At 47.0% G+C, this 20,357-nt stretch overlaps 2 protein-coding genes across 8 annotated transcripts in view; one reads left to right on the forward strand and one right to left on the reverse strand.

The window, feature by feature from the left end:
* Positions 1–1,237: 1,237 nt before the first annotated feature.
* Positions 1,238–13,647, reverse strand: LOC125962060 (histone H2B). 3 transcript variants are annotated; one of them, XR_007473383.1, is made up of 5 exons: positions 13,517–13,647; positions 11,898–12,116; positions 11,682–11,789; positions 3,129–3,263; positions 1,238–1,632 (listed from the first exon to the last, which is right to left on the reverse strand). XR_007473383.1 is itself a non-coding variant. In XM_049701824.1 (2 exons), the coding sequence occupies exons 1-2, from the start codon at positions 4,226–4,228 to the stop codon at positions 1,285–1,287; spliced, it is 510 nt and encodes a 169-aa protein (XP_049557781.1). In that variant the 5' UTR covers positions 4,229–6,979; the 3' UTR covers positions 1,238–1,284. The 3 variants fall into 3 exon arrangements, 1 of the variants encoding a protein (XP_049557781.1); XR_007473384.1 differs by lacking the exons at positions 3,129–3,263; positions 11,682–11,789; XM_049701824.1 differs by lacking the exons at positions 3,129–3,263; positions 11,682–11,789; positions 11,898–12,116; positions 13,517–13,647 and adding an exon at positions 4,067–6,979.
* MYO1D (myosin ID) overlaps positions 13,499–20,357 on the forward strand; it is a 348,576-nt gene continuing 341,717 nt past the window's right edge. For all 5 annotated transcript variants that reach the window (XM_004267185.4, XM_033423458.2, XM_033423459.2 and 2 more), the window contains exon 1: positions 13,499–13,632. In XM_004267185.4, coding sequence (XP_004267233.1) covers positions 13,538–13,632 — 95 coding nt within the window. In that variant the 5' untranslated portion in view covers positions 13,499–13,537. The remainder of the gene's footprint in view (positions 13,633–20,357) is intronic.

Raw genomic sequence — 20,357 nt, forward strand, 5'->3', positions numbered from 1 at the left:
CCTAAACTTAGGAACCATCACTTTTTCCTTCACTTCTCATATCCATTCCATTAGCAACTTCTATTGATTTGATCTCAAATTCTATTTCAAATCTCCTCACTTCTTTTCATTGCTACCTACCGTCAAGCAGCCCACCATCATCCCTCCACTAAACTCATGCAAAACATTTCGAACAAATCTTCCCATTTCCACATTCTCCTGAATCTATTCTTCACACGGCAGCAACAGTGAAGGAAAGGTGCTGTATCTTATTCTGAGTATATATAAACATACATATGTAAAACTTTGAGGTATGCTTAAGATTTATACACCTTACTGTGTGGTAAACCTCAACTAAAAACAACAGAAACCTAAACAAGATGTCAATTCCCTAGTTAAAATCCTTCAGCAGCTTCACACTGCCCTTGGAATAACAAACCAACCCTGCGTGACTCGGGCTTCTTCTCCAACCTCATCTCCTAATGTACTTCTTTCTTGCTTGCTAGAACCCAGCTGCCCTGACTTTCATTTAGTTTCTCTAACAAGCTGAAAGCTTTCCTGCTGGCCTCAGGACCTTTGCTTATGCTGTTCCCTCAGCCCCAAATCCTTCCCCCCTTCTTTTCCTTCATGTCACATACCCAGGCTTTCCCAGACCACAATGTCTAAAATATATCAGCCCAGACGCAAGAGGGAAGAGATATGGGAACATATGTATATGTATAACTGATTCACTTTGTTATAAAGCAGAAACTAACACACCATTGTAAAGCAATTATACTCCAATAAAGATGTAAAAAAATAAAATTAAAATAAAAATAAATAAAATATATCAGCCCATTTATTCTTTCTGCTCCTAAATTATTGTATTTTTATACTACTATTATAATTGGTTTTTCCATGGTTGGGACCAGCTTTTACATGACTGACACTTATTACATACATGCTATTATGCTAGGTGCTATATAGATAAACAACGTCATGGGTCTTATACTCAAAGAGCAAACAGACCCCTTTTCCCTTTATTTTTTAGTTTCCATAAGTCAAGGTAGGGGTCCTTAAATTAAGAAAAGAAATCCTCAGTTCATATCAGTGCAGCATCCCCTACCTTGGGGCTGGAGTGGGGGGAGCGATGGTAAGTCCACAGTGTGACATGTTGAATTGTGTCCAAAAATACAATAGGTAAGCTCAAAACAGGGCAGATGCGCGCTTAAGAAAAAACGTTAAAAAACCATAAGCAAGCATCACACACAAGAGAAAGTGCCTTTCCTTTATTTATTTATCTATTTTCACAAATTAAGTCGGAGGCTAAAAATGCAAGACCCAGAGACCAGGTGTGTCACACCGAGACCACCACTGCAGCAGGTTCTTCTCAGATACTTCATCTTCCAGCTCAGTCCTCCAACGGACCCAATTTTGTTTGACAAGTGTAATCATTTCAACAACAGGGCCATTCAGATTCACTTCATTTATTCCCAAGCTCTTCCGAGAGCATCTCTGCTTGACTGCCTCAAGGATCTCTCTGCTGGTGACGGTTCTTCTGTGGTTGTAGAGGGACAGTCTAACCGCTTCCAGGCTAACCTGTTCCAGCCACCAATCCTCCAGAGCTCCCAGTGCATCCAAGATCCAGGAGCACCCACTGAAGTCTGGGTGGGTCTGGGACAGAAACAGCATAAGGGTGAGACAGAGAAGTGAAGGCTCCCATAGTCAGGAACGTATGGTCCAACCCAGTACCCGAGTACCCATGGCTTCTGTGGATTCATGTGTCTGTGGAAACGTACGACCCACCCAAAGGGACAACAGTAGAGATGTGATGAAGGAAACTAGGCCACTGTACCTGTCAGCTCTCTCTGAGGAAGAGGGAGGGAAGGGAATTTGTAGGTATGTGAGAAAGATAACCTTTGGATAATACAAACTAACTCTGGTCACTTCAACTTTGGTTTTTCCTAATAGAAGCAGAGTTAACATCCGGCACCTTCTGAAGATGGAAAATATAGTTTTAACTTCCAGTATACTTTCACACTCTATATTCATATTAGTGAGCATTTAACACTTTCTAATTTCCTGCCTTACTTCCTTGTGCCAACAGGATCTCCAGCCAAGCTGGGAATACTTGCTCTTCCTCAGGTGTGTCCCTATGTTTTCTGGTCCCCATGCCACTGTGTATCTGTCACCTCTACCTCCCATGCCTGCACCCAGCTCCATCTTTCAAATCCCATCCATCCTTTAAGGCTCTTCCCCAAGTGCCACCTCTGGCTTATCTGCATTCCACACAATCCCCCCACTGAGGACCAGAGCACTTTTTGTTCTCAGAGCCTGTGTCACACACTGCCTATGTCATTAGTGTCCTCGTCTGAAGTTAGAGAGGCAGCAGAAACAGTCCAAAGAACGCTGCCCTGAGAATCACCCCTCCTGGGCTCTAATCCTAACTAGCACGAGACATCATGTTAGCAAGTCATAGACTCACACTGGGCCTCAGTTTCTTGAAAGGAAAGGTTTGAGGTGGGATTCTAAACATTCCTCGTGGTTTTCATAATTTACAGGTATTTGCTCAATGCGCCCCCCAGCGCGCGCGCACACACACACACACACACACACACACACACACACACACACACAGCAGGACCGTGAGCCCCTCTACAACAGAGCCCTCATCGTTTTCATCTGAGCTCCTGCAGCAGGTCTGGCTGGCACTTAGGCACTCAATACGTTTATCCAACCGACCTCTGGTTTTAGCCTCGCAGCGCCCTGAAAGGCTGACCCAAGGTCACGGACCTGACCCTTTGGAGGCTTGAAGAAGCAGGGCGGCCTGCTAGACCCACAAGGTTAAGGACAGGCCAAGGAAAAACTAATGCTCAGAAGAACTCTTAGTCCAAGTACTCCCACCGAAGGCCTTTCCAGCCAAATGTAGGATCTCCTGCAGGAGCTCACAACGGGGGGCTGATTTTGCCCTCCGGGGGACACTGGGCATTATTTGTGGACACTTTTGGTGGTCACACTGGGAGGGAGGGCGCTACTGGTATTTAGTGGGCAGAGGCCAGGGACTCTGCTCAACACCCCACAATGCACAGGACAGCGTCCCACGCAAAGAACTACCCAGAGCCCATTGTCAACAGTGCTTGTGGTTGAGAACCCTGTTCTGAATCACACACCTTCTCTCCTTCTTCTGTCATTCCTTAATCCCATTTTCCCTTCTTCTCCCAGAATAAACAACAGATTCCAAATGATACTACTGGAATACAGGGGGCTTCGGTACAATTACAGACATGAGCACTCAGCCTTGCTTCCTGGGCACGAAGAAATAAAATCCCATTAACATATGCACACTATTGTATATAAAATAGATAATCAACACGGACCTGCTGTAGAGCACAGGGAACTCTACTCAACACTCTGAAAAAGAATAGATACATGTATATGTATAACTGAATCACTTTGCTGTACACCTGATACTAACACAACACTGTAAATCAACTATACTCCAATATAAAATAAAAATTAAAAAAAAAAAGAAGTAATATCCCAAATCAAGCCTTAACACATCTTTCAGAGAATCCCCTTCCTGTCTTCCCCATAGCTTCTCTTGAAGGGGAAGACTTTCCTGATTTTGTTTTCTACAGTTTGTATGCCATGGGGGGTGAGGTGTTGGGTGGGCAGGAAAAAGGAATGAGTGCCTACCTACTGAAAGAAATTTCTAAGTATAATATAGAGGACTATTTGATGAAAACCTGCTATTTGCAACTCTTCAAAGCGACAGAACAGACGAAGTGGTGAATCCCCTCTCTGCAGGAAAAGGGGAGGGCAATTAAGAATCACTTAACAGATTAGCTGTCAACAGATACAAGAAAGGGAGACACCAAGGGCTCAGGTGTTCAGAGTTGCTGCCAACAGAGAGCAAGGCAAGTAGGAGAAGATAGCAGCCATTCACAGATCCAGTTTATAGCAGCTGTTTTGCAACCAACTTTTCAGGAACTCAACGTGTGAGGAAGGACTCCTGCACCAGAAGTTGAAGTCAAGGTCACACCCAGGGCCACTAACATGATACCTGTCTTGGCCATTCTCAGTTTGCATAAAGAGAGTCCCAACTCACTTGCTTTAGGATTTTCCCCATGTAACTAAAATATGCCTCCTTCTTCTTCCTCCTCTTCTTCCCAGAGGTGGAGCTGGCCCACCCATCCTTCTCTTTGGCTGGGATATAAATTGTGGGCTTCTTCTTAGGGAACCGTAGGCCATGTAAGCAAATGAAGTGCATGTGGAAGACTTGTCTTTACACTTCTAGCTCAGAGCACTGGCCGTAGGCAAGGGCAGAGCAGAAGAGGTTTTATAGGGAGTGCTGGAAGACACTCTTTCCTAATAAAATCAGTCATTAGTGACTGCACTTGCAAGAGATGAAGGCTCTCAGAGTCCTCAAGAGATATTAGACATAGGGTCTAAAGCCAGCTTGTGTTACCCTCCCGAAGGAGCATGAGGTGGGAAACGCATGTGTTCTTTGGCTCTTATCCCAGGTGAAAGGGAGCATCTGTTTGATGTTAACAGCCATCCGTTTACCAGGTAATGCTCATTTCAGAAGTTATTCTTTGTATGTGCCTAACTCCAGGTGTTCTTATGACAATGGTTCTTAGCCATGAAAATTTCAATTCAAAAGGACCAGAAGTGGGATCCTGGAAGCTGTATATTTCGAAAGCAGCCCAGGTGAATCTAATGACCAGCCAGATTTGGGATTCATGGGTCTATAAGACCTTCCTAAAGCAACGACACCAGATTCGTGGCTGGGGTTGGAGAAGCTCCTCACAGATGTGGTGCTTAGGCCCCATGTATTTCTATCTGCCTTGGGAGAGAAATGTCTCTCTTGAAAGGCAAGTGTGTGTCTGGTTATTCAAATGCAATTAGGAACTCAGGAGACAAAGCTTGGATGGGAAAGCCAGCAAGTCACTGTACCTTCAAGACTGAAGGTTGAGAAACTGTAGATAGAGAGGCCGTGAACTCCCTGCAATTAGTATATCAGCTCAGCTACAAGGACGTGACCAGCCTGACACGAACCAACAGATAAGAGGACACCAGAGAACCAGGGTTCAAAAGATAAAAAGGACCAGAATGGAACACTCTTTCCTCTCCCACCTGGTTATGAGCCGTATCGAAGTCCCAGTGGAGGGACTGGTGAATAAGGAAGTACTATCAGCTTACATTTATTGAGCCCTAACTATGTCCTGGACCCCATGCTAGGTGCTTAACATACTTTATCTCACTTAATTATCATAGCAATATTACGAGGTAAGTTGTATGTACTTGAACTTTACAGAAGAGGAAACAGTCTCAGAGGGCTGACGTGACTTGCCTGATGTCACATCAGTGCATAAGTGTCAGAATCAGCCCCTGAGCCTTTGCTTCTAACCCCACACTCTACCACCTTCCAGACCTGAACACCAGAGCCCCATGACCCTTATAATTACCCATGTGTGCTCTGTGCAGTCGCTATGTGTATCATTCATTGATGGAGAACTTGGAATGTAACTTATCCATAGTGTAGGCTCAATTCTTCTGAATTAATCATTTGATCACCACCACGGAAGCTAAACTGAACCCTTCTGTGAAAGGAAAAAGTGATTCCCTCTTACCTGATTGTCAAAACCACATCCCGCCCACCACTCCAACTCCTCCGCCCATTTCACCAGCTTCCTCTCATTATTTCTCTGTTTAAAACATAATCTATGCCTAGAGCATATATTGTATGATGAAGTGAATTGGACATTTTAATGCAAAGAAGTAAATGAAAACGGGCAGGTATCATCAAGGCATTGTGGGATGGCGCTGTTCACTGGAACCGGGCAGTGGGAAGGGTCGGGCCAGGAGGGAACTGAATCAGTGCCCTAATGTCAAGATGCTGGAGAGCATTTGGGGGAAGCGTGAGAAGAACAGATGTGGTGTTGCCATGGGAATGTAGCACAGAGGACCTAGCCAGATGGCATTCTCTCGATGCAAAATATTCGGCGACTTTTGATCCCCTGCTAAGTGTAAGGTCCACGGTTATGCATGGAAATGGTGATAAATTACCAATAGGAATCACAAGACTCAGAGGAAAACGTGATCAGAAGACGCACCAACATCTATTAGAAATCTCAGTCTGCTGAAAAGGACATGAAATCAATGATTACCTGCTAATAATTTCCCTATCCTGAAGACAAAAGAAGAAATTACGCTAATAGGCATGCTAGCTCATATTCATTGAGTGCTTGCTACCTGCCTTGACTGATACGAAGCACCTTATAGACGTCATCTCATTTCATGGTTTTAACACTCAGAGATGGGTTTTATCACCTCTTTAACAAAGATGAGGAAACCGAGGCTTATCAAGATGACGTAAGATGTTCAAGGTCACACAGGTAGTAAGTTGCAGAACTAGGAATTGAGCTGTAATATGTCTGACATCAAAATTCCCATCAATATTTCTCTAAATTAGGCCCCCTGCCCACTGGCAGCAGAATCCCTTGGGCTGCTCATTAAAATGAAGACCCCCCCCAACCCCTAACCTACATCACCGGTACAGGTATCTAAAGTTTGGGTACCACTGTACTACCTCCGCCTCTTGAGTATGGGAAAAATGCTACTCTGAACTGAAGGGCTATTCTGTACAGAAGGGCTAAATAGATAGCAGTCAGACACAGAACTTAACGTTGAGAAGGCAGAGCTCAAAGAGATCAGAGAAAATAGTGTTAGGGTTCTATGGATAGAAACTCTAAAAGGCAGGTCAGCTCAAGAAAAACAGGAGGGCCTTCCTTAACTGGCTATGACCCCGGCTCCTCTCCTTGGTTACAATTCCCTTCAATCTGGTCCTCTCTTGGTGGAACAGAAGATGCAAAGGGCAAACCAGGTTCATACATATTATGAGTAACAGGAGCAGAGGATGGGAGTGTTGGGAGCTGGCTGACGTACAGGGCACGGAGTGAGTTTGAGCAGTGATTCAGGAGTAAGATGGAGTGAAAGGGTGTTGAGCCCGCTTTTGTGTGGAGACATCGGCATGGCATGGAGGAGGCCTAATGAGTCAAATGCCTGGTAGATCCAGGCATTGTATTCAATAGCATATGGTGGAGGGGATTCAGGCATTGGGTGGGATATTTGATCACATGGCCTCTGAGGTCTCCTAGGTTTTGTGCATTCTACTTTTAAATCATTAAAAATTTTCCCTGTATCATTTCTTTAGAGTTCAGGTTGTCAGAATTTGGATAGAAGTACTGCTCATCGTATTCTACCTCTAGGTAGTCTGAAGAATGAATCCAGTTGACTGGATAAAGTCAGGGGGTCACACTGTGCACTTTAACATCATCTTATTTCATGATCTTAACTCTAGGAGATGAATACAGCTGCAGCTCACCAGTTGAGAAGTTTCTCATGAATGGCAGGAGGAGATGGGGTCTGGGAGGCAGATGAGAAGATGTCACCTTGAGTATGATGTCACACTCTTCCTGCAAAGTCAGTTCTCTGGATACTAATCAAATATTAATGGTGGATGTTATCTGTACTAACTACTTGCTATTCTGTCAGGTGGAGGGAAGAAAGGAGTTGGACTTTTCCTGACCCCAGCAATATTTTCTCTAGCCTCTACTCCAAGCTTTTAGAAGAGAACAAGGGGAATGGGGAAAAGGAGGACATCAGCCTCCCACTTAGAAATGGGGTAGGGAGGTCCTGGGGTTACCCAGGGGAGATCTAGGGTGCTGCTCTCCCTTTTCTTTACTACACACACACACACTGTCTTACAAGTGAGTATTCATGTTGGATAGTGGAAGCAATCCACTACCCAAATCGGAAGTTGTAAGGTCTGGTCTCAGCTCTACCAACCTAGTCAAGGTCAGAAGCTCTTCCTGGGGCTCACCTTCCCCATCTGTAAAGGGGGACGTATGTTTGATTACATGGCCATTAGGATTCCTTAGAATCCTGCTACTCAAGGTCTGGTCTACAGTCTGGCTGCAGCAGCATCACCAGGGGATCCTGTTAAAATGCAGATTGCAATTCAGTGAGTTAAGATCTACTCAGGTGGGACCCGAGACTGCACTTCTAACAAGATCCCAAGTGATTCTTATACACCTTAAAATTTGAGACATCCTGCCTTAAGATGCAAGCTTCAATCCATGAACTGATTGTGGATGTGTTTTCCCTTTCATGGGATCCTATCACACTCCCAAATTTTCTAGCTCTAGGACCCCTTCCAATGGCCAGAATAGCTTGAGTTATTGATTTTCTGGCATAGGGCACAGAGAAATGCCACATGCTCCCTGAAATATAACCCTACATCTACACATCCCCATTTACAAATAAATCAACTCACTAATTAATTCATCTACTCGATTCAAGAAATATCTAAGGGGCATCAGGCACAGACTGAGGGCTGGAGATAAAAGGATGAGTAGGGCATGGCCTCTGTCCTAGCGAGTCGAGGGACTTGCCTGGACAGCCAACTCCAACTCAGTGTGATAAGCACTCTTCCTCTACCATCTGACCCTGTCTTTCCTGAGGCCTTAAACAATGTGGCTCCAGTGCCAACTCCGGGGGACGTGCTCTTGGGACAGCCCTTTTCTGGTGACTCACGGGATACTGACAGTGATGGCTTGCTGAAGTTCTTCTCCATTCCCCAATGATTAGGACCTGTGGTGTGATCCCCCTCTTAGCTCAGGGGTTCTTTTATTTTAATGTATTTTTTCGCTGCACCTCGCAGCTTGCGGGATCTTAATTCCCAGACCAGGGATCAAATCTGGGCCACAGCAGTGAAAGCACCAAGTCCTAACCACTGGTCCACCAGGGAATTCCCAGGGGTTCTTTTGTTGTTTTTTTTAACATCTTTATTGGAGTATAGTTGCTTTACAATGGTGTGTTATTTTCCGCCCAGGGGTTCTTAACTTGGGATCCACAGACAGGTTATTCTGGGCCTGGATCAGGGGAGTCCACGTGCAAACTGTTTTGCATGTGTGCTTAAGACATTTGTCCTGGGAGAGAAAGTCCCCGTGTTTTCATCAAGGGAAAATGAAACCTAAGAATTGGAAACCAGTGTCTTGTTACTATCCACCTGCTGCCCTGAGACCCCGGCAGTTGCAGCCCCTTTCCTTCTCTTCTTCCTCCTCCACCTCCTCTCCCTCCTCAGCTGCTATCTCCCAACTTCCTCTGAGCTTAGGTTGATTATGTTAAAAGTATCTCTGTCGGGCTTCCCTGGTGGCGCAGTGGTCGGGAGTCCGCCTGCCTATACAGGGGACGCGGGTTCGTGCCCCGGTCCGGGAGGATCCCACATGCCGCGGAGCGGCTGGGCCCGTGAGCCATGGCCATTGAGCCTGCGCGTCCGGAGCCTGTGCTCCGCAACAGGAGAAGCCACAACACTGAGAGGCCCGCGTACCGCAAAAAAAAAAAAAGTAGCTCTGTCTGTAGTATCAGCCATTTCAAAGAGCTAAGGGAAGATCCTTGTCCCCAACTCAGCATCGTCACAGGTAAGCACAGCTGAACCACAGGCACAGCGGGCAAGAAATTCCTAGAACCCGGAACCAGGTCTTGAGCAGTTGGTCCCCCGTCCCTCTGTCTTTAATAGCTAGAGGTGAGAAGGTGAGCTTCTTAAGTCACTTTCTGTGCTTTCAGGCTACTTTATGACAGTGACCTCTGCTATGAAAATTCCCTTTCCTTTGTGCTGTGAGATGTCTAAAGAGTGAAAGACAGGGGTGAAGGAGCTGGGGGTGGGTGGGGGGAGGGGTCCACAGGTGGGTAAGTCATCAGTGACACCAGGGAGACAATTGTTGGGTCTGTTTTTACTCTAAAAAATGTAGGCTTCAGAAACCATAGAGAACATATACGCTGTCTTTGATGTATCATTCTTAGTTCAAATCCAACCTTAGGCATGAAAGAGGAGGATGTATGTTTTGGATAATATCTAAGGCAGAGGGTTCTATATCATTTCCATATGGTTGTGAGTGCATTATGAAGTTATTTTGCAACATAAATTCGCCTTTCTACTTCTGCTCTAGAATAATTGGGGCTTATACAATAAATTTATAAAATGCCCTTTGAATATGCTTTGTGACTATGTCCTTCCTGGCCTTCCTGCTTCTGTCTTGTGGGATTTAGGCTGAGCCATCTTCCCAGATACAACGCACCTGGTAAAGAGAGGGAGGATGGGGCAGCCCAGAAACATTCTGGGAAAGTAGAAGAATGGGAGCAAATATTTGCTGTGGAAAATTCAGAGTTGATTTTTTAGGGAGAACCCAGCACAGATCCTCTGCAGCTGGTGTCAACAGCAGACGGGTTTTTCGGACAACAGCTTTTGTTCAGTGTGAACATGTAGCATGCAGGCCTGGCCCCAAGAGAGAAGTGAACACAGCCCTGAGACCTGCCTGCAGGGGCAGGAGATGAGAATGAGATAAACGCTGCACAATGAACGGCTTTTAATGCAGAAAATCTACCAACAAGGGTGGATTTACAAACTCACATTACATAACCCATAGAGTCACAGATCATTCCCTATTCCTTCATCAAGCAAGCGTCTATTAAGAGTTTCACACGCTAAGCCCTGTGCTACTAGGGGCCAGAGCTACATCCAAGAACAGGACAGACACAGCTTCCAGTACTCACGGCCCTGACACTCTAATGTGATAGATGGACAATAGGTTTGTTAAAGTGCATTCAGCCTGTAACGAGGATGACACTTCCAGGGTGCTGTGGGGGCACAGAGCAGGGACTTAGCCAACCCTGACTTAGGAGATCATGGAAGCCTTCCTGGAGGAAGTGATGTTGAGGCTGAGAGCAGAGGGATGAGCAGAAATTAGCTAGGCCACAGGGATGAGAGGCAGGACAAGAGGGAAGAGAATTTCAGGCATGGAACAGGTTGTACTCTCTCTGGGGCATATTTGACAACTAAGGTAAACATGAAATTCTTTCATCTAAATTATAAAAACATATTTAAAATAGAAATCGTTGAAATTATGTTTGGTTTTAGAATTATTTTTGGTTTTAGTGTTTATAACCTCCTAGCATATGTATGACAACCAGAGTGAATAGATAGTCTGTACCAGAGCTTTCAAGGTGTGTGCTGGTTTTCCAGTTCTGGAATGTCTGCAAACTTCCGATGTGACTTTCATTTCTAAGTGTTACATGATTGCTTTCTCTCTCTCTCTCTTTTTTTTCCTTTTAAGTATAGTAGATTTATAATGTCGTATTAGTTTCAGGTGTACAGCAAAGTGATTCAGATGTGTGTGTGTGTGTGTATTCTTTTTCAGATTTTCTTCCAAAATAGGAAAAAATTATTACAATGTGATTCTTAAAAATAAACCTTTTAAAATTTTAGAACAGTTTTAGATTATTTGATTTTTAACTTTATATTTTGAAATAATTTCAAACTTACAGAAAAGTTGCAAGAAGACTGGAAAAAGAAGGCTTCCATATATTCTTTATACACCAATAGTTAATATTTTCCTACAGCCCCACTGGACAGATTTGGGTTCAGCAAAAGAGCCTCATTGGTCTCAATGCCTGATTTTATACTAATTTGCACTTTAAATTGATTAACTACCCTTTGCATATGGTGTGTATATGTTTTACACATTGGGCTCCTGTACAAGACACTGATTAACACAGGAGTCTCCTTGCTTTGCCCATGTGAAAACCACAACTGCATCCCACCATAGATCCTACCCACTGTACAACTGCTTCTGCCCTAACAACCCAGGGGATATACCTACCTCCATCTTCCAATAATCGTTTCCAATGAGTGTGGTCCCTGGTTGCTCTAAAGTGCACAGAATTTGAGATTTCTTCCTTTTCTTTTTGAAACTCAGTTTTACTGTATACTAAAACATACCAATGCAAACATTTTAGGAAGGTACCACACTCTACGCAATCACCCACTTAGCCACTGACCCACCCACACAAATGACCCAAGCAAAGGATGGTCCTACCTTGGAAAGTATCTAAACCAGAGTTCTTATTCCACAAACGAGGACACTGAGATTCAGAGAGGTGTCTTCTGAAGAACGAGAGCTGCTAATGGTAGTCAGACTGCAACTCATCTCTGGCTGTGACAGACACTGGGGTGGCTTTCTCATGGCAGACGTGCTCATGCAGGAGGTGATCAAGCTGTCTTACCCTCTCTCTTGGCCAGGGTGGGTTGTTGGAAGCTGAAGCAAACGTGAGCAAGGTCCTTAGGTCTGGCTTAACGCATCTCACAGTCAGCCATAGTTTAGGAGTCCAGCCATGTCTTTGGGGGCTTCTAGATTTCCTGGTAGGTTTTGAAATAGAAGATGGTCCTAATAGAAACACAGGACTGAAGAGGTGCAGCTGCCTTAGAAAGCCATTTATAATAGATTTTCACTGAGAAAATGCAGTCTCGGTTCCAAAAGAATTTTCTAAGATCAACCAATGTATCTGTAAATTGGAGACCACTTAAAACCCATTCTACTCCATTGAACCATTGTGCATTTCATATGTACATGTGCAAGGCACTACACCAGACTCCTTGGTGTGTGTCAAGGGGGATATGGAGAAGTTCAGGACATGGTCCCATGCTCAAGAAGCCTACAGTTATCCCAGGGAGATGATACATAGATGAAAAACTTAACAACAATATAAGGTAATGTTTGATGACATGCTCAGGTGAGTGGAAGAGAAAAGTGGATCACGGAACACCGGAGAAGGAAAGCAGTGTGCCATGTGGCTAAACGCTGGGGCTCATAAGTCAAATGACCTGGATGAAATTGCAGCTTCCCCACTACTTAGGTAGCCGTGCGCAAGTTACTTAAGTTCTCTAAGGCCCTTATAAAAGCTCTGGGCACTTTTGGTACCCCCAACGTGTTAATTATTATTACTCTCTCTCAGTCTGAGCGTGAACCATCATTTTAAGGATGGAGAGGATGTGAGCAGAAGAGCAGGAGAGGGCTTCGCAGCAGGGTGACAGAATCGTAATGAATTATCCACGCGAGAAGCTCCACAAGACACTTCCGTAACTTTGTTGGCATATACCAAGCCCGGGCGGAGGCGGCAATCCTGGAAACTTGATTCCACCCACCTCCTACGTTCGCACGCCTCGGTACCGCCCCCCTGAGCTCCCAGCGCCTGTCCCCAGAGGGCGCTGCCACCCCTCCGCCTCCGCCCGGCCCGGAGCGCGCCCCCGCCGGCCGCCCCGCGCGTGCGCGCCGCCCAGGTGAGGAGGTGGTGGCCTTCGCCGCGGGGGCGGCTCCTCGGCCGGGGGGGCGGGGCGGGGCGGGGCGGAGAGGCCGGGCCGGGGCGGGTGGGGCGGGCAGCCGCGGGGCCGGGGCCAGACAAGGCCAGAGGCGGGACCAACCGCCGCCGTCTCCGTCTCGTTGTCTCTTCCCCCACAGCGCCGGGCAGCCGCCGCGGGAAAAGCGGAAACTGCCGGGTGAGCCGCGCCGGACAAGAGCGCGCCGAGGAGCAGCGGGTCGGCCTCCGTCCCGCCGAGCCGCCGCGGCGCCCCCTTTCCCGCGCCCCGCCCCGGCCCCGCCCGAGCTCGCCGCGCGCCCCCGCCGCCCGAGCGCGCCCACCTGAACCCGTCCGCACCCACCTGAGCCCGTGCGCCGGCGCCATGGCGGAGCAGGAGAGCCTGGAGTTCGGGAAGGCGGACTTCGTGCTGATGGACACCGTCTCTATGCCCGAGTTCATGGCCAACCTTCGGCTCAGGTGAGGGCGGAGCGGCCGTGCGCAATGCTGCGAGCCTGCGCTTTCCCGAGAGGGGGCGCCCTTGCGGTGCGGCCGGATTGGGGGTGTAGGGGGTGCACCGAGCGCGAGGGATGGAGTGCGGCCGTATTGGGGTGTCCGGGGTCCTCTGAGCTCGATGGTTGAGCTTTCCCGAGAGGGGACGCCCTGGGGTGCGGCCGCATTGGAGTGGAAGGGGCGTGCCGAGCTCCAGGACTGCGCCTTCTAGAGAGGGGGTGTCCTTGGGTGCTGTCCGGACGGGGGAGGGGGGTGTCGGGGGGAGGCAGCGCTTGGGGCCAGGCAGCTAGTGCGCTGCCCCAGGTAAGTGCTGTGGGCGGGCCGGGTGACCTAATGGAAACAAGAGTAGAGGGAAATGAAAACTTTCGGGAGAGTCGTGGCGGCCGCAAGGCTCAGGGAAGACTGGAGGGTTGTTTTGGAGAGAGGCTAGGGTCTCATCGTGGTTTCACACTTGGTTCTTTTCTTTCTTCGCTTTCGTCTTTTTTTAATTTTTCCTGGCGTGGTTCCATCGCGTCATTCAGGACGCTATGGAGTGATCCCTGAGCTGTCTGTTCCGGGACACTGGCTATATTTTAGTTACTCTCTGAACGTAATTAGACGCGTTTCCAGACATCGAAGAGACTGCTCTGCTCGCCAGTGCCAAGATAAACTGTCTGAATTTGACAAGGCATTCATGGTTTCAGTTTTTTCAAGGAGTTGTGGATGGAACCCTTGTGTTACTGACATCCTTGAGAATGTAGTCACAACTCAACGCCCCGAGATGGGCTTCCAGGACGAGTTTGTTTAGAAAGGCTTCTACATGGCATTATTTCACTCCTGATAGAGTAATATGTAAGCAGAGCTTTAAAGTAGTTTGACTTTTTTTTAAAGAAAACATTACAGTAAATGGAGTTTCAAAATAACTGAGTTGGGGGGGGAGGTGTTTCCTGGAAGTTCTGACTCCATTTCTTGTAGGTTTTAAATATCGCTCCATAAATTTAAAAGTGAAAATCTTAACATCGGTTTGGGTGCCTAACTAATCCCACTTCTCAGTATGAATTCCCCTGTTAACTTTTCTTTTTTTTTTACGCGGGCCTCTCATTGTTGTGGCCTCTCCCGTTGCGGGGCACAGGCTCCGGACGCGCAGGCTCAGCGGCCATGGCTCACGGGCCCAGCCGCTCCGCGGCATGTGGGATCCTCCCGGACCGGGGCACGAACCCGTGTCCCCTGCATCGGCAGGCGGACTCTCAACCACTGCGCCACCAGGGAGGCCCTCCCCTGTTAAGTTTAAGAATTATAAAAACTTTTTTAATCTTCAAAATTGCAGTCCCCATAGTCTGCATCTGCTCTTAGCCAGGCTTCATTATGTCCCAGAGTAAGGAGCAGAGGCACAGACCGGAGTTCTACACCCACCTACCACAAACGACTTTGGGCCAGTCCTTGCGTCTGAGTTTCCTAATTTCTAAAATAATGATCTCCAAGATTTTTCTGCCCTTACATTCTTTTTTTGCTTTCACATATCATTGGTTGCAAAGTCTTGTGAGGCTTGACTCTTAAGAAAGATTATTAATGTGAGCCTAACTTAGCTCAGAAGAGAACTTTGCACAGGAGAGAATTTTGCAGTTTAATTCTGCATTATGCAGGGTACTTTAGGAGGTAAGGTGGGAGGGTCCAAAGAACCATCAGATGTGTCCTTACCTCTCAAAGACATGGCATGTTTATGAAGACAGGGAGCAAGGTGAAAATTTTTATCCACTTAAATAATAGGTCAGGAAAACAACAGAAAAGTTAAGCTTTGTAGAGCTTAGATGATTCTTTGCCAAGTAATTGTACAACCTAATTGTTCTGGAAGTTTAGCAGAGGGAGAGACGCCTTAGGGTGGCTCAGAAACACCATCTAGAGGAGAGGAGGAGTTGCAGAGGATGGGTAGGATCTGTGTAGGTGGAGAACGTTCCAGGTGGATAAAGTGGCCAAGCAGAGGAGTGGAGCTTAAAAGCTGACTCTGGGTGTTCGTAAATAAGTTGTCCGGAGGGGAAGGAGTGGGTGTTGGGGAGTTGTGGAAGGAATCGCCGGCTCTCATCAGTATGACGCTTGGCTAATGCCCAGGTTTCTAGGTCTACCTTTATTCCCAATCACCAGGTCCATCAAGATTCGGATGTTGTATGTGTCTCACCTGCGTGTGTACTCGACCACTCTGCGAACTGGCTGCAAGTCTCAGCGCACGGGTTCAGTGATTGTTCATGGTTTATTTATAAGTTGGGAGGGGTTGGTTCCCAGGAGCCGTAAAGGGTAGCAGTGCTCTTGCCTCCTCCCCAGCTGTAAATCCTGATGACCCAGGTGGAAAGCAGGCCGCTCTCTGATAGTTGGAATTTCCCATCAGCCCGTTGTTCCTCCAGACTGTTCCAGTGTTTTAGCTGTATGAGCCTTACTGTAAGGCTCGTGTGGACCCTTGGATATCTGTGTCCCTCTGCAGAAGGTGACCACAAACCCACTGTAGAGCCAGGTGCTACTATGTCATGTAATGTTTTCATCTCCCGGAATATGGGTGGTTGGTCCATACGGGGTGTATATTTATGGTTGTATAGAGGCGAAATTTGAGTGTATTTCATCTCACAGTGGGTATGTCCGCACGTGCTCCATCATTCCTGCCTTCCCCAAGCTGCGGCTTCTCCTCTCACTCCCGTCTGGAATGTCCTGTCCCCTGCTGTCTATCTGGCTCTTTCCTTCATTTATGGCCTGTGACATGCATTTAGGCATTTATAGCTACAGTTTCAGGGGTCTGTGTCATCCAAACCGAATTTTAATTTTCCCTACAGTAGCACCCACTGTGACATTTTTTATAGAGAGAGAAAAAAAGGAATGTTTCGGTTACTTTTTTTTTTTAAGCTTTTCTGTCATTTTCCATTTAGAATTATCTTCTTATTTTGCTACTAGTCTGGCTTTCTTTTCCTCTCTTGGGTAAAAGCTTTATTTTTAGACATCTGCTACAATCAATGTCACTTTCCCCTTACTGTTATTATTTTTAAAAATTGATGTAGGCACGTGTCTGTGTCTGAGGGTCTGGATGAGGCAAGACTCAATGATGCGGATTAGTGTGAGTTAGCATATCTGAGAAGGAGTTTCAGTTTGTATTTTACGCTTATACCAGAAACTGCTGGTATCTTGAGGGCCGCCTTCTCTCCCCTCTAGGAGTCTCTTGCTAAGGGAGATTTGTTCTACTTATTTGCTTTTCCTTTCGGTGGAGGCACAGGTGTCGGTGGTTTTGGTGATGGTGGTAAGCTCTGCACTCCACTTCCAAGCGTCCGATCCAGGAGTCAGATGCCTGCACAAGCACCTCCAGCCTTCGCGGTCAGGCCTGGTTCCCGCCAAACCCCCGCATGGCCACTTGAAGGCCCGACCTCGGCATCCCCACCACGGTCTGCTTTCTTCCTAGCCGCTTCCCTTGTAGAGCCTTTGGTTCCTTTTCTCGTGCCTTGGGCCATTCCTGGACTTGAGTTCTAACAAAATTCACATCAGCTCTGCTGCACCCTGTCTCGCAGTGAGAGACCTGCCTGGTGCAGCCACGCGGAACATCTGGTCCTCACTGTGCCCTTACTCGCCACTTAGCCATCCTCGAGGAAGGAGGAGTGCGGGCTGCTCTTCCTGAGGACAGTGGCCTGAGACATGTGCTTTTCATGTCACAGGTCGAGGAAACCCACTTTAGGCTTCCAGTTTCTAATTTTGTTGGTGGTGGTTCCTGTTTTGAGAATAAGGCATCTGCTCAGCCTAGTGTCTTGGTTCTTTGAAAATTTAATTTGTCCTCTTTTCTTACCGGTTTTTCTCTTCCATAAAAGCAGTGATTTGAAGCACTGTGTTTACCGAAGCTCCAGGCAACTTCTCACCTTTAACCTAACACAATGTTCCTTTTGTACCTTTGCTTAGACCAGGCTTTCCTCAATCTTGGTGCTGTTGACAGTGGGGCTGGGTCATGCTTTGCTGGGGGGCGGGGGGGGGCTGCCCTGTGTGTTGTCAGATGTTTAGCAGCATCCCTGGCCTCTACCCACCAGATGCCAGGAGCACCACTCCCCTCCCATATGACAACCAAAAATATTTCCAGATGTTGCCAAATGTCCCCTGGGGGAGGGGGCAAAATTGTCCCCAGTTGAGAACCACTGGCCTCGGCTGTTCTCACTCCCTGGAATGCCCTGGAATGTCCTCCCCCTACTCTCTACCCTCATCCCTGCCTGTCAGACTCTTCCTTGTCCTGCGAGACCAGTTCTGAAAAGTCTTTCCCAAACCTCCAAGGCAAGGGTTAACCATACCCTCACCTGTGCTCCCAAGATATATGGGCACTTGATCATAACCGTTAGGATTTATCATGCTATGTTGTTTTCTCTGCGTGTCTGCATTCCCACCAAATTGTGAGATTCCCCAAAGCCAGAGAGCCTGTCCAGAGGTGGATCCAGGTTGTGTGGTCCTTTGAAATTCATTACAGTTGGGGAGGGGGGAACCACCTCTGAGAAAAAGAGTATAAGTTATGAATGTCAGATTAGATACACGGCTTTGGAAGGGTAAGCACAAGTGAGTGGCTGTGAAGCAAACCCACCGCTAGCCCTTCTGCATTTTCTATCATGCTCCAGAATTGGGCAGCTATGCGTTCAATACATTTTAAAATGAATGAACTGGGACTCCCCTGGTGGTCCAGTGGTTAGGACTCCGCGATTTCCCTGCCGCGGGCCTGGGTTCGATCCCTGGTCAGGGAACTAAGATCCCACAAGGCACGCGGCGTGGCCAAAAACTAAAAAAATTAGAATAAAAAAATAAAATGAGTGAACTAAGCCATCAAATGTTGGCTGATTGTTCTTCAGCCCATGGAATTCTTAACTTAAAAAAAGCATACAGTCATCTCAAAATATTGTACTTAATTTAATACAACTTCAGTGTGTGTGGGGGGCGGGCAGGAGCAATGAGCTGTAGAATTCGTAGAAAAGCAGTGAACAGGCGCTCGCTCGCCCTCGCTCTCTCACTTACACAACCTCTGTACTCTTTCTGCAGCTCTTTGATCATTTGGAAAATTAGATAGGACAGAGGGTCCCTCTTGCTTCCTGGGGCAGAGCCTTAGGTACCCTGGTGGTCCTCAAGCACGTGTCAATCTGTGATTGGTTCAGAGCTCTCCTTCAAAGGAGCTGTAGTTCGATTCATAGGAGAGGTGAATGGCACACTAAATCTTTTTGGCTTGCATGTGAAATTCTTTGGCAACCACTTTTAGAGGCCTTCGGAAAAGGACAGTTTGCTCTGGGCCTGTTTTGCACATTGGCTTCATATTGGGACAAAAAAATGAGAGTTGGGGTTTCAGAGCTGCCATTTGGAGTGAATCGCCCAGCCGTCTTGTTTCCTTTCCTGCTCCGTGACAGATTTCCAAGACTATTTTTATTCGGGGTCATTTGTTGACCCTGGAGACTTCTGCTGAATTTAGCTCCCAAACAGAGCCAGATATGGGTGGAATCAAGCGCTCAGAAGCTGCTACTGGTGTGTTTCATCACAGGTTCTGAAGGGTTCTTCTTCTTCCTTAAAGAGAGCAGCTTTGACTTTTTGCTCAACTTGGAGACGAAAGTGGTGGATCTGGTATAGATAGAAGTGTGTGTGTTTAATGACTCGCGCAAGCTGTCAGTGTCGTGAATTACCCTAGTGTGGAGAGCCGTTTGCTGACATTTTCACCTAAGTCTGAGCCACCTCAGCAAAAAGGACTGGATCTCCAGGACCGGCCTCATTTTGTGATAACTCTCTGGCGTCCCTCGCTGTGTTGCTGTTGGGACTGGATTGGGTCATGTGGCGCTGCCAAGCCTATCTAGTGGGATCTGCCCCACTGGGGATGAGCCTCACTGACATGGCCTATCAGAACGTCAACTAGACGCAGGAATGGGTTCAGAGGGTAACAGCAGTTTTAAGTATACATTGCAAGCCTCTCTCTTTTTGTCTGTTCAGTTCCTTGGTTGAGATAACGGTTTTATTTCTTCTCGGTTGGAGGCTCCCTTCAGTTTACCTGCTAGGTAATAACTAGGCAGATCTCTTAGTAGGCGGTGTCTCCCCAACTTTAGTTTTTGTCATTTATGGGAAGAAGAAAGGGGAGCACATGCTTGCATCGGAAAGCAGGGAAAGAGCACAGGCTTCGAGTCCTGACTGGCCAAGGTCAAATCCCAGCTTCACTTTCACTCTTTTTAGCATTGTACCTTAGGGTACGTTAACTTACCTAAGCCTCAGTTTCCTTATATATGTAAAATGATAGCCTCTTAGGGTTATTGGGATGAAATCACATGAAGTGTACAAAGTGCCTGGTCGGTGATTGGTACATAATTCCCTCCCAACTAATGTTAACTCTGTTTCTGAATCCTTCCCAAATGGCCTCACCTCCCTGCCCTGACCCTGAAGGGCTTGCTAATCTCACCTCTTCCTTCCTCACAAAGACAGAATCATTCGTTTCGGCTTTATTTGGGCGGCAAGAATGAAAAGTGTTCTAGAAGCGGTTGGGGTTACCTAGTGGAGAAAGCAAAAACATTGGAGATAAATAGATCTGGACCTTAATCCTGTCTCTGTCCACCACTACCACCCACGTGGGCTTAGACAAGTTGCTTAGCCTCCCTGAGTCTTGGTTTCTTCATCTGTAAAGATGAAGTGTTACTGCAAAGATTAAATTCTACCACCTGTAAAACACCTAGCGTGGTACCCATAGCATA

Source organism: Orcinus orca, chromosome 19, assembly GCF_937001465.1.
Source record: "Orcinus orca chromosome 19, mOrcOrc1.1, whole genome shotgun sequence".
Classification (NCBI taxonomy): Eukaryota; Metazoa; Chordata; class Mammalia; order Artiodactyla; family Delphinidae; genus Orcinus; species Orcinus orca.

Bases quoted from the DNA above. Each gene is read 5' to 3' on its own strand.
- LOC125962060 (XM_049701824.1), bottom strand. From the start codon at position 4,228: ATGCACTTCATTTGCTTACATGGCCTACGGTTCCCTAAGAAGAAGCCC. The intron at 1,633-4,066 runs GTGAGTTGGGAC...TTTCTGTCCCAG, and splicing joins TGGGGAAAATCCTAAAGCAA to ACCCACCCAGACTTCAGTGG.